Below are 20,354 nucleotides of genomic sequence, written 5' to 3' on the forward strand. Positions count from 1 at the left end.
TCTGTGTCTTTTTTGACAACAGAAATTAATTTTTTAAAATGTAACAATGGCTGGGTTTTTTTGTACTAAGTTCTTTTTGTACACCAAACTTCATGATAATTATTCCCTTTTATTTCACTGGGGTATCCATAAACACTGTCATATTTTTACACAATTGTTTTCCAGACCATAAGCCGAGCTTTCATGAATGGGAGCTCTGTTGAACATGTGATTGAGTTTGGGCTAGATTATCCTGAGGGAATGGCTGTAGACTGGATGGGAAAGAACCTCTACTGGGCAGATACTGGAACCAATCGCATCGAAGTAGCCCGCCTGGATGGACAGTATAGGCAGGTCCTTGTGTGGAAGGACTTGGACAACCCAAGGTCTCTGGCTCTTGATCCCACCAAAGGGTAAGGGGACTCTTGTTTTTCAAAGCTTTGCGTGAGTGTTCCTGTATGTGGCAAGTTATTTGGCAGGTTACACAGCTCTGTTTCTTCAGAGTCTTTGAAAAAGCTATAAACCTTACACAATCCTATGGGTTACAATGAAAAATTAATAATTGTCAAAAATACTATTCTGCCTTTGTGTAAAAAAAAGGAGTATTGTGATGCTGCACATAACCACGTGGGTTATTCTTGGTTGTTTTTTTTTTCAAGTGCTGCAAAGAAATTTAGAAAAGTCAAAGCATCCAGCTAAACACCATCATACCTGGCTGATGTCCTGTTTTTGTTGCATTCTCATTGCAGGTACATGTATTGGACTGAGTGGGGAGGTAAACCCAGGATTGTTCGAGCCTACATGGATGGGACAAACAGCATCACTTTGGTGGACAAAGTGGGGCGTGCCAATGACCTCACTATTGATTATGTGGACCAAAGGCTCTACTGGACTGACTTAGACACAAGCATGATTGAGTCATCAAATATGCTGGGTAATCTAGTGTTATATTACACCAGCCAGTACAGAAATATACACTGGCCATAGTAAAGTAATTGAATAATATGAAATTTGAATAATATAACTGGTAGTAAATCTGTGTGTATATTTTCTTATGAAAGGAAATGGAGAGCTAAGTGTTTAGAATATTAAAAAAACCTTCATAAATTAATAAGCGTATGGTGATTTCTAATGGTGGTGAGATAAGATGTCATTTCTCTCTATTGGTGTGAAACTGTCTGTGTTGTTCCAAAGCAGAGATGGCCTCTGAGTTCTCAAAGTGAGGACAACTACAGATTCAGTGTACATCATACCTGACATTTCAGCCTGGACACTAATATTCTGTTGAAGTATTATCTCTTATTTCTGTCTTCAGATCAGTTGTATTAGTTCTAAACCAAAATACTTCTTGCATTTCTGAGAAGCTGAAAAGGTTGTGCAGCTACTTCTGCAGTGTATGTTTCAGATACAACTTTACACATGTTCATGTTTTCCATTGGGATTTCATTTACACATACGAGGGGTGTGCTCTGACTGACAATATACATAATTTCACTGCAACTAGGTTTTTTGTTTGGTTGGTTTTTAATCTGTGAAAAGATATTTTTAGAGTGAGATTTTTTTTTAAGCTGTCATTGTGTGTGCTTATCTTTGGAATTCTGAGATTCTGAAGTCACTCCATCGTAGAAGGCCACCAGGGTGGTCAGGCTCAATTTGTCCTTAGTGAAGCTGGGCTGCCTGTGTCATATCACCCCTCTGTCTTGCATGTGCCTTAGCATTGCCTCCAGGAGGATCTGTTCCATGATCTTCCCAGGCACGGAGGTGAGGCTTACTGGTCTGTAGTTCCCTGGGTCCTTCTTTCTACCCTTTTAAAAATGTTTCCTTTTTTTCTAGTCACTGTCAACTTCATGGCTTTTCAAATACCATGGACAGAGGCTTGCCAACCTCATCAGCCAGTTGCCTCAGGAGCTGTGTCTCATCAGGCCCCATAAACTTGTGCCCATTCACTTTTCTCATGTTGTACAATGTCCTTTTAGTCAGCAGATTATAAAGACTCAGGTAGTCTTGCAGCAAGTGGGCTCATCAGTTGAGGGATGAATAAAGCACTCTGAAGTGGATGAGTGGATGCTGTTCCAGCTTAATCTTGGGCATTATAAACAGCAGGGGAAAAAAAATCACACTTTTTGGAGATTTTCCTCCATCTACTATGAAAATTCAATTATACAGCTTATCTGCTTCCTTCAAAAGAGCCTTTCTCCTGAATTCATCACTGCAGACCAGAATTGCTCTAAGAAGTCCCTGAGAGCATGCAGGATATCCGTACCCCTAACTTGGAGAATTTAGATGCCTGAAAGTTACATGGGAAGGTTGCCTCTATATTTATGTCTGGTGGTTTATAAGGAAATGGCCTCATGTTCTGGTTTATGGTTATTTTATTCTTTCTCAAGTCTTGGTGAAAGTAGGGCAGAGGAAGAAAAGTGAGGTGTTCCGTAGAGTCTGGCATTAGACGTTTGAGACAGGAGGAGACGGTGCTGATAAAGGCTACATCTTCATTTGATGGCAGAGATTCATAGAGGCTTATGCTTGAAAATGTTCAGGAAGGTGGTTTGCAGTAAGACTTTATCTACTTCAGTAATGCATCTCTGTCAGAGGCCATGCTCTAGAAGGTGTTAAATCTGTTGTGAATATTGCTAACTGAGCCACTGAGTGTGGGAGTACTGAGACTTCTGCCCAACAAATGGTTTCCTAAATTCTTGGGATAGCTGTATGTTATACTGAACTGCAAAAGATTTGTTTCTTGAGTGAAGCACCATAATTTCTCATAGCAGTTTCTCTGTGAATCTCAAGCTTGTTGTTCCTTTCATGCGTATTAGTTGGCTTTTTTATTGGCCTAAGTGATTACCAGAGCTGGTGGTATTTTTGCACATGTTTTTCATGTCTATTTGGGTTGATAAGCATGAGACATGAAGTAGTATTTATTTAAATTACAGTACACTGGCATCATTTCAAATTGTTCTGTAGGCAAGAGGGTATCAGGGTAAGGGTTTTGAATGCCACTGGTTGCGTTATCTCTTGAGCAGATACTACTTAATAAAGAATCCCATTATGCTGATTTGGAAAATGAGGTTTTATTTTAAAAAAGATTTTTCTGAATGCCAGTCACAGTCTTCGTTTTATGCCATGGGAATTGTCCTTCAGTTGGTTATCCTTGTTTTTGTAGGACAAGAACGAGAAATCATAGCAGATGATCTACCTCATCCATTTGGATTAACCCAGTACAGTGACTACATCTACTGGACAGACTGGAATCTTCACAGCATAGAAAGAGCAGACAAGACCAGTGGGAAGAACAGGACACTTATTCAGGGCCATCTGGATTTTGTCATGGATATATTGGTCTTCCATTCCTCTCGTCAGGATGGCTTGAATGATTGTGTGCAAAATAATGGCCATTGTGGTCACTTGTGCCTTGCCATCCCAAATGGATTTAGGTGTGGCTGTGCTGCTCATTACACCTTGGATCCCAACAGCAGGAACTGTAGTTGTAAGCCTTTTTATTTGCTACTATATTCTTCAGTGCTTGTGGCTCCCAGGTGCTTAAAGGAAAGGGATCCCAAGTGGGTTTCAAAGGCTCTGGCTTTAAAGGTGGTCTTTGAATATGAGGACAGAGTATGGAATTTCATATCCACTTTTGTGATGTGTACTAAGCACGAAGATTTGTATTTCAAGTCTTAGAAATGACAGTGGTATCAAGTCTGGTCTTTCTTGTTTTACCAGAAGTGCTTTCTAAGTGATTCAGCTGTGTGAGTGAAGCTTTCCCACTCCTTACCTAAGTGTGTAGGTGGGTGGAAAAGAAATTACGAACAAAAAATGTCTTTTTTCTCTTACATGTTTAATAAAGTCAGCTAAAATAACATTCAGTTAAGTAGTCTAACTTCTAAGTAGTTAGTCTAACTCCTAAGTATTCTGCACAACTTGCAGATGCCCTTGAAATACATGTAAGTTTGTTTTCTCCCTGTATGTGATATTACGAGCCTGCCAGTTGACTGGCTGTCCAATAGGAACTTAAGTTTCTAGTAAAAATAACACATGAATAGAAAATGGGCTGTTGATTTAAAAAAGCACAAAACCCCAAAGCTTCGAGCATCCTGCATAGTAGCATATAAGGAAATTTTAACTGAATGAAAGGATGAGTTTTTGAAAGGTAAGTCCTGCAGACTTAACCTGATCTCCTTCTATAACTATAGGAAGAAACATTTCAGCTTAATAGCAAAAACCTCCAATTATAAATTACTTAATTTTCATTGTGAATATTAGTGTCTCTCTGGGATTTGGTTCTAAATATTCTTTTCCTTCTGTGGGGATATATTTTGGGGAATTTTACTTTCTCATGCATTCTGTTTTGGCTTGTTTCAGCCCCTGCCAGTTTCCTGCTATTTAGCCAGAAATCTGCCATCAGCAGGATGATACCTGATGATCAGCAAAGCCCAGATATCATCCTACCCATGCACGGTCTGAGGAATGTCAAGGCTATTGATTATGATCCCTTAGATAAATTGATCTACTGGGTGGATGGACGCCAGAATATTATAAAAAGAGCCAAAGATGATGGCACCCAGGCAAGTGTACATCTTGTATATAGTTTTATGTCAGTCTTTTTGTGTGCTTTTACTTTATGCTTGACCCCTTCTATCCTCTTCTATCTGCTGCATCAAGGGATCGTCACTGTCAACTGCTCTTGTCAGCACTTACTCATGGATATTCTATTTATATATGAGAACTATTGAACGTTTTTAGGATTGTGGATTTAGGTGTTTCTAAACCATCAGGCAGGTAAACCATGCTTTCTGTGCAGTGTTCTTCAGTCAATCATCAGAATAATGACTGAAAATCATTGCCCATGTGTTGTCTTGCAGCCTTTCACTGTAATGAGTACTCCAAACCAAAGTCAGAACCCAGAGAAGCAGCCACATGACCTCAGCATTGATATATACAGCCACACCTTGTACTGGACCTGTGAGGCCACGAATTCCGTCAATGTGCACCGGCTGAACGGCGAATCCATTGGGATGGTGCTGCGAGGGGATCACGACAGGCCCAGAGCCATCGTAGTGAACGCAGAGCGAGGGTGAGCTTCCTTCCTGTACCTTGTACAGAGCACTCTTGGGATGTGTGTCAGCTCTGTGTGTGGGAATCTTGAGCTGCATCTGCCTGTTTTTAGAAAGAGAAGTTTTGACTATTGTTCGGGGTGTAGGTGACTGCTTGTCCAGTTCTGGCTTCTGAAGGTATCCGGCTTTCTCTTCCTGTTCCCTCCTTTGCCTCTGTTCACACAGCCATGTGGGAGGAACTAACCCAGGTGGTGACAGCAAAGTAAAACCACCTTGTCCTGTTCTCTGTGTAGATGCACAGCCCTGCCACCTAATAGGAAAAACAAATCTGGGAATCTGGCTAATAAAAGTTTAATCATCATTAAACAAATATTTCCAGGGGTAAAAAAAGGAGCCTCTAATTTGATGCAACTGTTCCTGCTAATGTAGTAGAAGAAAGCTTAAACACTTAAACCCCTTATATTCTGTACATTTTTCAGTTATTTCTGCTGTGATGTGTATCTTAAAAACCTCTGAAATGAATTGAAGCAGGTAGGATGCGCTAGAGTGATTTCCCATGGGACGAAAATATGTTGTTTTGCTGCAAACCAGTTTTGGTTAGATTCAACAGACACTACCTCTGCTTCTGGTAGTTAGTAGCTTCCTTCTTAGATGTCAAAGATGGTCCCTCACTCTTCTCTTTAATAAGTTAGATGCTTAAATCCCAGTTTACTACTAAATGGCTTACCATGTGCTTGACAGATGTTGAATGACAGTATTTCACAACTGTGTGGATGCAGTAGTACCCAGAGAGACTGTCTGGAGCGTTTATAGGACTGGTGTTTTATACCAGTGTACTCTGCACAGTTCAAAAGCTGTTGTGGGGAGAGGGGGATTAGAGGAAAGATTCTAATCTTATTGGGACTAAGTCACTTGGATATAGTTTGTAGTTACAAAAGCTTATCTGCTTTCTCCATTAAAATGGGAGTTTGGGTTTGTTGATCTCTACAACTCTTAACTTTTCTGGTCAGGTCTTCAAGTGATTTAAATGCTAAATCTGTTTATAAATTAAAGGAGGAAAAATGAGGAAGACACCATGTTAAACACTGTGACTGTCTGGGCGAGCTGAATGAGTGATCTTCAACAGCTTCTGCCATGGTTACAGAAATCCTTTCCTCCCCCTCTCCCTTGGCTGCATGTTCTGACTGCTGCCTCCCCTCCTTGTGCCATAAGGAAAGGCTGTGCAGCAATGCAGCCCATGCTGTTGGAGAGTTTGCTCATATTACTCACCACTGAAAAAATAGTGGACTTTTCCTTTAAAGAGTTCTCAGTTCATCGTGGGAGGGGTGCACAAACCCTGTTTTCTCTATGCATGAGGAGGGCAGAGACTGCTTTTGTTTGCAGCTGAACTGGCTTAGACATATATAAAGAATTCATGGAAGCAAGATGTCAGGAATATGCCATCCTCAGTTATTCTGTAATCTTTTCTCAAGTTTGGTAGGAAATTTTACTTGCTAAGAAGGAAAGGTAACCTAGAAGGAGAGGAGGTGGTGGTTAATGTCTTTTTTGTCAGAAAGAACTTTTGGACTTAGATTTGCAAGTGGGGACAGCTTTACCCAGGGAGAATTGCAGAAAATCTGTGCTAGTCTCTTACAACCCCCAGCTCCGTGCAGGAGCAGTGCTGCTGGTGAAGCAGTGCTGAGGCATTTTATGGCCTGGAGATAAATCCTATTAATTTTAGGCTGAGTGTGTCAGTTAGCAGATGTTTGGTTCTGGATCTTTGCACCTGGGAGCAGTCACCCCAGCCACGCCTGTGAAACCATTCCCACTTACAATGCGGGTTACAAGACCATGCGTGCAAAGGGGAATTGGCTCTCCCTGGAGCTCCCAATTCAGTGGTGCTCTCTCTGCTTTCAGGTACATGTACTTCACCAACATGCAGGAGAGAGCTCCCAGGATTGAGCGTGCAGCCCTGGATGGCACAGAGAGAGAAGTGCTTTTTACAACTGGCTTGATCCGACCAGTAGCACTGGTGGTTGACAACAAACTTGGAAAGCTTTTCTGGGTGGATGCAGATCTGAAGCGCATCGAAAGCTGTGACCTGTCAGGTATGTGGTATGAAGTGAAACATTTGCAGCACAGTGTTAGCATGTACAGGACATCATTCCCTCTTTGATGCTGACCCTGCTGACTTTCATCTCCACTGTTGCCAGTTCTGTGTAGGCAGTCACAGACAGCAATTGCTGGTGGGTTCCCATCTTTGATGTGATTAGAATAAACATGACTGTAATGACTGACACCCTCCAAGACAGCCATTTGACTTTTGATATATTCTGAAAGTGTTGTTAGTCATGAAACCCCTAAATCACCTCCCCTGAGCCCCTTTTCTTTTCTTAGTGGTTTGGAAAGTGCATATTTTTCAATTTTTCTTTCTCTGGAGCTTACAGGTTAGTAAATCAAGGTAGCTTGAAAAAAACAAACAGAAGAAAGGGCAATGTTCTCTTTTCTAATCTGGGTGATAAGACAGATCACCTGAAATAGCACTGTTGCAAGACAGGGGAGAGATGCCAACTCATCACAGTTTTCCCACATTAGTAAGATAAAGCATTGCTCCATATCCAGTGTAATAGCAGCACCTCATGGATCTTAGAGAGCATGGTTCATCATTGACTTTCAAAAGCACTTGATAGGGCTGAAGAAGTGGAGAAATTGGCTCTGGTAGGCAGTATAGAACAGAGGATGCAATGGTCCTACTTTCTGACTCATGACTTGTTCTCTCATTATCATCCATGTATCAAGAAATGAAACCCGTAAAGGAAGTGCAGAGAGAAGGGAATAAGTGTGAGGGAATGGAAGCTGGGCTGTTATAGTGATTGGTACATGCCACAAAGGGCTGAAACCCCAATTTTGGTGACTCTTCTTGCCACGTAGTCACATCCTTCCCTTGTGTTGCAGTGAAGCAATGAACTAAAACAGGAGAAAGTTGTTCACCTTTTTACAAGGGTAGTTTGCTTTTGAGCACCTAAAACTGACTCAAGGCGAGACTATTCCAAAGAGGGGATAAAAACAACAAAGCTACAGATGGAAAGGTAGAGCAGCCCATGTCTTTCATCAGTTACCAAGCTGAATAGGAGAGTAGTGTCAAACTGCCTGAGCAGCCACAAAATGTTCAATCCAAGATAGGCATCAGAGAACCTACAAAAATTTGTAGGAGAAAAGAAAGTAAGAGGAAGACAAACTACATTTGAGAAGAAAAGGTGACAGAGTGGGACACATAACACAAAATGCACCAGAGATACTGAGGGGGCTTCTCTAGTGATAAAAGAAGTGCTGTAGGAGGACATTTAAAAGTAAAATGACAAGATGGCAAGGCTTCATGTTATGCAGGTATGCTGAAGTGATACCCAAGAGAGATGGAAGAGGCACCAGATAATATTATATAGAAATCATATCCAGTCACAGACAAAGAATCAAAGCTTATAGGTAATACAAAAGCAGGGGGAAGCTACAGGATTAGAAGAAAACAATGTTTATGAACTAGAGACAGATGTATCCTCAGCCAGAAAACTATAGTTGTATTTGATCCAGCTGAGCTCACTGTAATTTGACTCATTGAGATGTTGATTTTTTTAATGGGTTAGCAGCATATTTTTATTTTAAAATGCTTTTCAGGCTTGCATCACAACTTCAAAAGAAATTTGAGAGCCAAAGTGATGTTGATTTGAATTACTTCCTCTAAATATTATTTTCTGAGCAAAATACTTTAAAATGGGCATATGTTAGGAAAAGCTTTTTAGCATAAACTAAAGCTGCTGAATAAATGGGACCAAAATTGTGTATAGCATCCTTCATGCCAATTAAACTGGTCTAGACACCCTTATTCTGCTGTAGACTTACAGAGGTGATATGGTTATGGGGGTTCCTGAAGTTTGCGCTGCACCCTGATTAACAGCATCCTGCTAAATCAGGGAATAACCTCAGATGTCCAGTGCTTAACTTTCAGAGAGGGATGAAAGAACTATAAACCCATCTAACAGTATTCTTTACACGGTTCTGGAATTTTTCAGTTTGAGTTAGACCAAAAGTTGGTTTTAAACTCCTTTAGTTTAAAAGCATTCCCCCTTGTCCTATGACTATCTGCCCACGTAAAAAGTCACTCTCTCTTTTTTTTATGAGCTCCCTTTAAGTATCATGAAAGGCTCCTTTAAGGTCTCCCCAGAGCCTTCTCTTCTCCAGGCTGAACAACCCCAGCTTTCTCAGCCTGTTCTCATAGGAGAGGTGTTCCAGCCTTCTGGTCATCTTTGCGTTCCTCCTCTGGAGCTGTTCTAACCATATGCAAAACTAATAGAACCTGTTAATGTTACATTGTCGTGCTTGGCTGAGCTCTAGATAATTTATGCAGCAGATTAGTTGAATCCAGTTCTCATAGCATTTTAATTATGTAGATTCTCTAATCTCATTTTGTGTAGATACTAAAAACTTACATTTTTTAAATACAAGCAGACATAAGGTCTTAGTTTCGAAATTAATTATGAGGGCAGAAGCAGCACCAAGTTATGATTTTGTTATAAATTTTAATTTTTTAAATCAAATATATCCAGTTACATAGGCATACACAGGGTCAGAAGGGTTTTGGTGAATTAATAGAATAATTTTGAATATCTTTTTCACTGTATAAAAGAATAATAAAAGCAATAATTAAATGCCTCTAAGTGTAGGGCAGTACGCAGTAGAAGACTGCAAGTAATTAAAGTGAAAACTGATAATAAATGCATTTTTACTTGACCTCCTTGGTTTAAAGCAGATTTTTACACGTTTTTATAAAGCAGGGAGCCCGAGCATTTGATAGTGTTCCTATTTAGGAGCATACTGAGTCACTTAGAGTTTGGGTGTTATGGTGTGTTACTAAATAAAAAAGTTGGGGGTTTTTTTAAGAGCTGTTCTTTTCTGATCATGTATCTGTGGTTGTCAGATAGGCCGTGACAAGGTTTGGTACTTGCCTCTTGTTTTGTGTGATAAATGTGTTTAATTGAGTAACAGCAGTGAAACTAAATTGGTTGTATTTCACTCTTGCTTATAGATTCCAGAAAAAATGTACTGCTCCGTGTGTGAGTGCACTGTAAAACTTTTGGCCCAAGAGCTGAGTCTGTATCAGCTTTTGGGAGCACTCACAATTGCACATAACAGTGTGAGGCTGAGCATGCCTGACGGACCAGCCAGGCTGTGCAGGGATGAGCTGGGTTTCACACTGCATCTGCTTGCCCTCAGGACATGGCACCTGGTATTTCACCATCATTTACCTGAGATGAGAGTGAACTTTACCTGAGCAGAGTCTTGGTCTGCATAGACTGATGAAGCCAGTGACCTTGTAGCTCACTCTCTCCAAGGTTTCATTTGGTTTGGTTTTAGATGGGATGTTGCTTTGTGATGTTGTTTTAGGGAATAACTTAGAAGTCAACTGGTGTAAAACTAGTCTTCAGTTTTCGGTTTTTCTTGGTCTCAGGTGCCAACCGTGTGACCTTGGAGGACTCCAACATTCTTCAGCCCACGGGACTCACTGTGCTGGGGAATCACTTGTATTGGATTGATCGTCAGCAGCAAATGATTGAGAGAGTGGAGAAGGTGAATGGGTACAAAAGGACTAGAATTCAAGGCCGGATTGCTCACCTGACAGGCATTCATGCTGTGGAAGAGCTTGATATGGAAGAGTTCTGTGAGTTTATTTCAATACCTGATGTATCTTACTCTTGGTCATTGTATCTCAAAGTCCTCATCCAGCTGAATATTGTAATAATGTTGCCCATTGGCTTCAAGTAAGCCATGGAATGCTTTCAACTTGGCCAGTCGGGATGGCAGGAGAGCAGGAGAAACAAATTCCTCATTCTTGTCGAGGAGACTATTGCTGCACAGATAGAACATGTGACATCATGGCACTGAGTTACCTGCTTTGTACAAGCTCACATGACACTGAATTCAGTCTAAAAGATACTAATAATTCTAGTTGTTCATTTTCTAAGTACAGTCAAGTAATAAGTCTTGGGAAAACCTCTAATAAGAACCAAAAGGACTGTACTTGCCTTTTCTCCAGGGGTTTCAGACTCCTGTGTAAAGTATGACTGGTTTGACTCGGCACAGTGGATGATGTAAAAGCCTGCAGCGAGGGAGGCAAAATGGGGATGAAGCTCCGACAATGAGTTGTACTGTGGATGTGGAATTTCTCTCCCAGTAGAGGTGGAGCATTTTAGGTGCTCACATCTGAAAGGAATCATTCATGCAGGATGTTCTTTTTCTGGACTAGCGGTCCAAATTATTGTGGTTTGGTGGAGAGTGCAGAAACCTCTTACAGTAGTCACTCCTCAAAGTGACAACCTACAGTTCCTCCTGCTTAACAGGATTATAAAAGAGAGTACGAAATCACAAAGAAATTGTGGGCAACAGAGATCTCTTTGTTGCCTGTAATGAGTTGTCTTATATAGGGAGGGTACATTGGTGTACAATGCATTAATTTTCAGAAGAAATTATTCCCCTTCACAACAAACATACAAACAAACAGTGTCACATACATTAGTGTCTGTGATGGCTGAAACTGTTTTTGAGCTTGCATATGCGGTAAGCTATTAATAATAAGGTGATGTAAGTATTTAAACTGTAGTAGATTCTATGTGCTAATCATGACCCAGAGGTTCTTTTTTTCTTTCACAATACCCTGCTTTTCTTCTTCTGTGCTATTTCTCATATATTTTTGCATATTTCAAAGGTAATACTGAATGAAGCAAAAAGACTTTTTTCTTTAAGTTTCAACGGTGTTAAAAAAAAGGTTTGCTTTTACCCCATGTGTTTATTTAAAAGGAGGATTTTTGGTTTTGTTTTGGGCTTTTTTAATGGCAAGAATACTGTTCCTTTAAGTCACACTGAAAGAAATCCTCTTTTGCAGCTGAAAAGTTTTCTATATAGGTGATTTCTGTTACAACAGGGGAGGAAATATACCTATGCACATGCAGGTATATGTGCATGCACTTCTGTGAACAACTCATGCTTCAAACACTGTATTAAACTAATAAATTTGTTGAAGGTAGAAAGCAGGTTGCTGAGAAGCCTGGACAGATGGAAAACAACTTTGGCAGAGAAATTATGTTATCTATACAATTTCTTCCCCATGGAAATTCTTGGTCCTTAGCAGTAGTATGCACTGTTCAGCAGCATCACAAATAACACAGGCTGTACCCCACAAATTGCTGCAGCAGATGCTCAGCTGTCAGCCTGAATAAGCAGGCAAGAGACTGGGTCTCTTCTGACTCTGTTGGGCTGGGGTCATCAGACAGTGACCTCCCTTCTCTCTGCCCATTTCTTATCCACCTAATGTTCGATAAAAATCATTCTATTAGGACCTCTCAGAGCTTCTGGGTAACTGATTGGGAACCCAAACATGTAGCTTCCTACCTTTAGAAAAAAACCCAAAAATATACGTGCCTCTATTGCAGTTTTGTGAGGAACATAGAAGTTGAGGCACTAGATATTAAGAGCTCTTTAAGGGAGAAATCCTGAGGGTTTTGCAGGTTGGCATTCTGCAGTGACATATATTATTTCTTGATACCTATCCTAGAAATGCAGGTGGGATGTCTAGGTATGATGTAAATATAGCCTTCTCAAATCTGCCTTTTCATTTCCCTTCACCTCAGCTCCCAAATTCTTTTTAGAAATCCTTTAAAGGTGTCCGTATGATAGAATCATAGAATGGTTTGGGTTGGAAGAAACCTTTTAAAGGTCATCCAGTTCCAACCCCCTGCAATGGGCAGGGACATCTTCAGTTCAATCAGGTTGCACTGTTACTGTGACTGGGAGAAATTTAATCCTTATGAAGTTAATAAATCAGCTTTCAAGCATTGAACTGAAAAATCCTGCATTTATCTTCCTAATAATTTGTAGCAAATTCTTGGTTACTCAGACAGAAGTGTTTTGTGAGTAGTTTTTGATTTTGTCCTAGTGAGGAATAGTTATCATTTCTTTTATGCTATGTAATACTCTTTTCTCTGTGTTTCACCAGCTGTGCATCCATGCTCCCGTGACAATGGTGGGTGTTCACACATCTGCATTGCCAAAGGGGATGGAACTCCAAGATGTTCATGCCCCGAGCACCTTGTGCTTCTACAGAATCTCTTAACATGTGGAGGTGAGTTATGTTTCACACTACTGCTAATCAATTTGTAACGAAACGTGACTGAGGTTGCATTCCAGTCCAAAATGTTTGCATTCCAGTCCAATTTTTCTGTGCATGATGTGCTGCATCATGTGTTAAATTAGTCTTTGGTAGTTCTACCACCTGTTTTCTGCTTGAGGTTTTGGGCACATGTGACTTCTCATTCTGAGCAGAATATTCTTCTTTGACCTTAAAATTCTTGAATCTTCTACTGAGATTTTTATAATTGTATGGTGTGACAGGTTTGTGCTTTAAACAGTGTGTAAAGTGTTTATAAGATGATGTTGCATCAACCTGTGATGACCTAGCAGCAGAAATTGTGCATATGATTCCCACAGTATGAGACTCCAGTCTTTGAAATTAATTTGGCCTCATAATGTGAAACACTATACTGGCTACTTATCAAATGTAGCCTCCATTGCAATTCTTTTAATTAAGGTATCTCTCCTCTTTCCATATGGTAGACTTTTCCTTTAGCCTTCCCTTTTACCATTCTAGGATATTTAAAAACTGTTAACATTACTCTTGCAGAGGGGATTCAAAACAAAACAAAACATTGTTTCTTTTTGGGACGCATTATATCTTTCGTCGTTTGGCTCTGTTGGTCCTTTTTGACTTTTTTTCATGTATTTATTTTGCTGTGGATTTCACTTTCTGGCTGAACTCTGAACTCCCATGGGACAGTCATTTCCATGATAAACTGTTTTCTTTCCCATGACCACAACACGTTGTGTGGCTTTAGAGTAGTGGTGGTTACATGGGGAGGGCAGGGTGGATCAATCTAATTATACTTCTTGCTGTAGTGTTGTTGCACAACGTGGACAGTGAGAGAGGTTCACATTCCACTCCTTTGGATCTGCAGCTATAAATCTAAAAATTCAGGGGCCTCTGTTTCTGTCTTATTTTTTTTAATTCTAATCTTTCACTAAGCCTGCACCAACTTTAACCTATCTTGTCTGCCCTAGTAACAGCCACTACCCAGTGTTTCAAAATAGCTTAGCTGGCTGGAGAACATTTGTCCATGTTCTGGACATCCTTACAAATGCTTTTGTCAAGTTTTTTAATGCAAGCTTGTGCTTGCCAAGTGCAACCATAGTGCAACATTGAATGTGCCTTTAAATGCAGAAGTAGTGATCTGTTGAATTATCCAAACAGCACACATGTATCAAAATCTAATTCAAGAATTATCTTAATGCATGCATCTGGCATCTTTATCTTACCTACAGCTGTCAGGTCACTGGCTACATTTGTAATTCTCATATTGCTTCTCCAAATAATCATAAATGAGGAACTTAAAATCATAATTTTTACAAAATGCAAACATGTTTTGATATTTATTTGCATTTTGTTTTTCAAGCTCTTGATTATAGTTTTGTCTCGTTCTTGAACTTTTCTCCCTAATGAAGAAAGGACAACAGCACTTTGAAAACTGTTTGCATGCAATTGCATAATTCTAGAATTTTTAACACCACCCTCAGGAGAAAAAATGCTCATTCAAACATCTTGCCATTGGTTACAGCTAAGAAACTTTCCTTATGCTGGGTTCTTCATGAAGTCCATTCCTGAGCCTGAATCTTAAAAGCCCACTGGGTTTCCAGAGGAGTGTTACCATCCGGTGCCAGAGCACACCTGTAGCTTGACCATAGTGTTGTTGTAGGCCAGGTGTGATGTGGTACTCTGTTAATCCAGGTGGTAAAGCATCTACTCAGAGCACTACTGGGCAACAGCAGCTGTGGGGATGAGTGACTGCCTCTGCTAAATGACTTAACTATGTCACAGGGTTTTGACCCAGCAACTTTTCAAATCATGTATGTGATTGCTGCAGGGGTGTTTTGAGATGGCCCCCTCATTTTGACCCTAACTAATTGCTACTGATAGCAGCTGAATGGACTTGCACATTGTCTGTTTCTGACATTGACAACAATGGTGGAAAATTGTGTGCTAACTTGCTGTATGTAAGAATTTGGAACATTTTTTGCAACATATTCTTGATCTGGATTGTGTTTGTATTCTGACATTCTGAAGAAAGCAACTATGGATGCCTTATAACAGCATAATTGTTGCATCTCTATGTGGGGTTGTAGCTGCTGCCTAATGCTATCAGTGTGTCACTGCAACTTGGACAACAGTATGGATATGAAAAGGAGTGATGACAGAATCTTGACATCCATGAAAAGTCAAACTTGAAGGAAGTCCCAGCTTTTTTAGGTCCAACAAACATAAAAATGGCTGTGCACAAGTTAAAGTATTCTTAACTTTAAGTCTCTGTAGTGAGAGAATATAAGATTAGGGCAGGTCTGCAGTGCTCCTTAGACTGCTCTCTGAACCTTCACTGACCTGCAGCCCAGAGACTTTCCAGCAAGAGGACTTAGCTTAATGTTTACCAGTCCTATACAGATATTTTTTTCTCCATTCCTATTTTTCAATTCATATCTGACTCAGAAATTTGTTTGTGGAAAAAACACTGGAAAAATAATGAAACAGATACTGTAGAAGTTATGCTATATGTTTCAGATATATTCATTGCCACTTAACCCGATGTGTCAGGTTTTTAATGAAGAATTGGTCCAGGCTAATATAACTGCAGGGTTTAGAATTGTTTGAAATGTGGTTTGCAATCAGAAATTATGTATTCTTTTGAATTTATATATATGACAGTGTCTTCCAAAAGGTGGCTGTTAGAGACAAAGCAAGTATTTGTAGAGTAAGTATTTGTAGCTCCTTTTCTTAGTTCGGTGCTTGACTGCTAAAGCAAACTTCTTTAATCAGCATGCATCCAATTTTTGTTACGAAGTTGGTAAAATTTCATTCCCTATGCAAAATCATGTTTTCCTTGTTGCTGGAATCTTAGCGTAGTCATGGAAGAACTCCAGGAAGGAGTAAGTGTGCTTTTCTTGAACAATGCTCTCATACTTCTACTCTGTTGAAAGGGATAAAATTGAGTATACAACTCTGGTCTGTTTTTTCTTTCTCCAGAACCTCCAACTTGTTCCCCAGACCAGTTTACCTGTGCAACTGGCGAGATTGACTGTATCCCAATGGCATGGCGGTGTGATGGGTTTCCTGAGTGTGATGACCAGAGTGATGAAGATAGTTGCCCCATATGCTCTGCATCCCAGTTCCAGTGTGAGAAGGGACAGTGCATTGATGCACACTTGCGGTGTAATGGAGAAATCGACTGTCAAGATAAATCTGATGAAGCAGACTGTGATAGTAAGATCAGTTTTCCTGAACTCAGGGCTCTAACACAAGCATCCATTTGGGATTCTAACTGTTCTTGGAATGTATAGATACAAGTCCTTTTTGTTGAGACAGAAGTTCCTGAATATAGATAAGAAATTTAGCAGTTACTTAGCAAGGATATATTATACATAATATATCTATTATGTATACATAATATAGGTATGGAGTACATAAGGTTTTATAATATGCCACGTTACTACATTTTGTTAACAGGTCAGATGATCAGCTACGCTTTGTTAGTTATTGTAAGAGATTCTTGCTGATCTGATCGCAGTTTTGCCTCAGCAGGACTGATTTGAGAAAGCATCGGGAGTTACTTGGACCAGAATTTTATTTTAGCTCCACTGAGTAGGGTGTATAACAACAAGCAGGAAGAACCAGAGATGAGCAGGCTTGCAATTTACCCACAGCAGCAAAGCAGGTGTTCTGGTGCCTACCTGATCATAATATGAAACCCGCTTCTTTCAGTTTTCTTAAGAGGCTCAAATGCTCCCGTGCTGTCAGTATTTGATCTTTCCTTTCTTTCTCTGCAGCAATTTGTCTGCCCAACCAGTTCCGATGTGCGAGTGGCCAGTGCATCCCCCTGAAGCAGCAGTGTGACTCCTTTCCGGATTGCATTGACGGTTCTGATGAGCTTATGTGTGGTGAGATGTCTTTTCTTGAGATTCAGGTGCTGTGTTCAGGCATGTTCTACAGCCCTGTGCAGAGCCCTGGTCTTTGCAGAGCAATATTCTTTGAGGGAAGAATACTTCAGAAGGGCCTTCAGAACTATCCCTAGGGAAACCTGATTTTACTATGCTCAGTACCTTGGAACTTGCAGATCTGATGCTAAGCCTGGAGTGGCTTTTAAAAATGCACAGCCCTATCCACTGCAATAACAGGGCCAAACTGGAGGCTAATTATGTGGAGGAACTAACATGCAATGAGCAAGTGTCCACAAGAGACCACAGACCGGTCTCCTGAAGTGCAGGTGTGAAAAGAATATATGGAGACACGTTGATTTTTCTGGGAAAAATGTAACTTTGAATTCCCATGGCAGTAGGTATATGCAAGTTACAGACATGCTGATGGCAGCTGCTGTGTTTGTCGTTAGAGAGTCTGTTACTTTGCAGTCCAAAGTGGACAGTAAAAATCCACTTACTTTTGCTCTTCTTGCAATTTCTGTTGTATTGCACTGTTGGGATGACTAGAGCATGGAGTATTCAGGCATTGGGGTAGATAGAGGGAGCATTTAGAATCACACAAGCGGTTTAGCAAAATAGCTGAAAAATAGCGTTTTAGAATAAAAGCAAATAGATGTGCTGGTCTGACTTCATTCTGAACAAATACCTTGCACTGTGTTTGTGTAGAGAAATGCTGCACTTACTTTGCCTACGGGACCAACCTTAGCAGATTGTGAAGTTTTTAATATCTTAGATCTTGTCATTTTTTGAAGCACCAGTTGTCAGAAGCTGTGCCACTGCTGGGATGAGAGGAGGGTTCAGCAGATTTGGTCCAAGGTAACCTTGTTTCTTCCTTCCATCTTCATGGTGGATACTGCAAGGAAAAGTATATTCATGAGTAAGAATGGTGAAAGGAGCCCTAGCTGTGAATAGAAAAAAAGGCTAAAAGAATGGAGACAGAAACTCTTGGAAATTTCAGACTGAACATGCTTCTTCCACATCTTCTGTTTATCTCTTTAGCTTTCATCCAGTTCCCTCAATTCCCTGGATAATATAAGGCCACTTCTTCCTCTCTTTTTTTTTTTTTTTTTCAGTTTCTTTGTGCACTTGGCGAGCTTTCATGCTGCCAAGTTAATGCAGCTGTTTCCTGTTTGCACTTTGGGTCCAGTCCTGCAATTAGGTCCTAACTGATTTAAATGTGTCTTTATGTAGACATAGGATTGTCTCCTTTGGACATCTTTGTGGAACAGAGCATTCTGTGGTTTCCCACTTGACTGAGGGAAAAAACTCAAGTAGGGAATAAAAATGATTGCTACCTTCTAGATAAGGATCTTGCATTTAAAAGAAGCTAGGTTTAACCAAAATGAGAATTGTGTGTTTTAAAATAGCTGATTTGGGAACATGTTTTAATTTTGGCTTTGCTTTTTTTCTGGTACCATAGCTGAATTAATCTATTTGAAAGTTAAGATCTTAGCTGACATAAAAGTTGTCATGCACTAATAAGTATGAGAAAAACATAAAGACTTTAAGACAGAAATGAGTTCTTGATGCTGAGCTGCTAAGAGTTTGTTGCTAGATCTTTGTATTTCCTTTATCTTCCTTCTCAAATTTCAGTTGTTTTTCATTCCCTTCCACTGAAGTGGAAACCAGAATCACTGGAGAAACATTTTATGAAGTGAAGGCCTGAATCTTATATGAACCCTTTTACTTCTTGCAACTTCATTAAGGGGGAAGGGGTGTATAGTTAGAACTGAGCGTGTAAAATTTGGACAAGTTTATTTTGAGTTTTTCACTTTTTGACTATATCTATTTGTGTATGTTAAAGAATAAAATTAGAAGTGCGTGAATCAGATGGAAATTAATTGCTTTCCATGAAGAACATTGCATATGTGAAAAACAGAGAAGTGTCAGGTTTATATGGCAAGAATTTTGAATGTGTTATGCATAATCAGGGAGAGATGTGAAGTTTAGCTCATCTCAAATACTGCAGCACTTTTCGTTATTTAACTTTTGGCTACGTAAGGGGAAAAACAATGAGTAGAAAGTATTTGAGATATTTTGGATTGTGTTTTCCTTCCAATTTGTAAGGTGGAGTTTCTTTGAAAGCAAGTCATATTTTAGGAAGCAAAAGTATTCTGTTTTAAGACCTGTATTGGCTAGGAAGACATCCACTGCTTAGTATGTATGGTAGCTTCCTTACTGGTAAGTTTTCTTGATTTTTCGTGTTATTGCTAGCCCAAATGGCTTTTGAGAGAGCAATCCCTTCTGATTAAGGACTTGATATTTATAAGTATCTTCGGCCCATAGACTTTGAAGGGCAGGGAAGAAAAGGAAACTTTCCAGATTGTTGTTCTATCAAGATGATAAGTAATCCCGTTACAAGATAAATTGCTAGACAAAAGGAGAGTACTTTGCTCATACTGCTTTATGGAGGGGAAGAGGGAGCATGAAGTCTTGTGTATTGAATCAGAATATCTGGAGTTGGAGATGCCTGAGTGTGATGCAGATGCTTTTAAAGCACTGTGTGAATGACTGTGCGCTGACTGATTTGCTGCATGAGCTCCAGGACAGCAGCATATTCACTGCTCCATGTTTAATGACCATGTTTAATTTTCTTCTCCTCTCTTTCCAGAAAAATCAAAGCCAGCCTCAGATGAGTCCCAGCCACACAGCAGTGCCATCGGTCCCGTCATTGGGATAATACTGTCCCTTTTTGTCATGGGAGGAATGTACTTTGTTTGCCAGCGCGTGGTGTGTCAGCGCTATGCCGGGCCCAATAGTCCTTTTCCACATGAGTATGTCAGTGGTACCCCTCATGTCCCTCTTAATTTTATTGCTCCAGGAAGTTCTCAACATGGCACTTTTACTGGTAAGGGTGCTAAGGACCTTGCATCTAATCAGTACCATTACATTGTCTGGATTTTGAGTTTTACACGTTATTAAGGGTGCTGGATGTGGAGTTTTCAAAGAGCAAAAATTTGATGTTGAAGATCTGCTCAGTGGTTTTGGAATAAATCTGTCATTTGAATCAGATATGTAAAATCTATTAGCTTTTCTTGCACTTTAATGGCTATGGTCAGCTATTCCTGCGTAAGTTATATTACTATGGTTATCAAGAGGTTTTTGTGGTAGGAAATTAGACAATGAAATAATTGCAGGCGAAATCTTCGCAGGGGTGTTTTAAATTGGACTTCACACTAAAGCTTTTTTAATTAAAGCAAGTATCAGTGGCTTTCATCTGTACTT

At 40.0% G+C, this 20,354-nt stretch overlaps 1 protein-coding gene across 3 annotated transcripts in view; it reads left to right on the top strand.

The window, feature by feature from the left end:
- Positions 1-20,354, top strand: part of LRP5 (LDL receptor related protein 5) — a 141,878-nt gene that overhangs the window by 110,074 nt on the left and 11,450 nt on the right. For all 3 annotated transcript variants that reach the window (XM_042038298.1, XM_042038299.1, XM_042038300.1), the window contains 11 exons: positions 166-392; positions 729-913; positions 3,140-3,463; positions 4,336-4,538; positions 4,836-5,047; positions 6,924-7,114; positions 10,510-10,719; positions 13,051-13,176; positions 16,180-16,416; positions 16,980-17,090; positions 19,741-19,977. In XM_042038298.1, the coding sequence (XP_041894232.1) occupies positions 166-392; positions 729-913; positions 3,140-3,463; positions 4,336-4,538; positions 4,836-5,047; positions 6,924-7,114; positions 10,510-10,719; positions 13,051-13,176; positions 16,180-16,416; positions 16,980-17,090; positions 19,741-19,977 (2,263 nt within the window). The remainder of the gene's footprint in view (positions 1-165; positions 393-728; positions 914-3,139; positions 3,464-4,335; positions 4,539-4,835; positions 5,048-6,923; positions 7,115-10,509; positions 10,720-13,050; positions 13,177-16,179; positions 16,417-16,979; positions 17,091-19,740; positions 19,978-20,354) is intronic.

This window comes from Corvus kubaryi, unplaced genomic scaffold, assembly GCF_017639235.1.
Source record: "Corvus kubaryi isolate FWS band 111438036 unplaced genomic scaffold, C.kubaryi_AGA036_p1.0 37392, whole genome shotgun sequence".
NCBI lineage: Eukaryota > Metazoa > Chordata > Aves > Passeriformes > Corvidae > Corvus > Corvus kubaryi.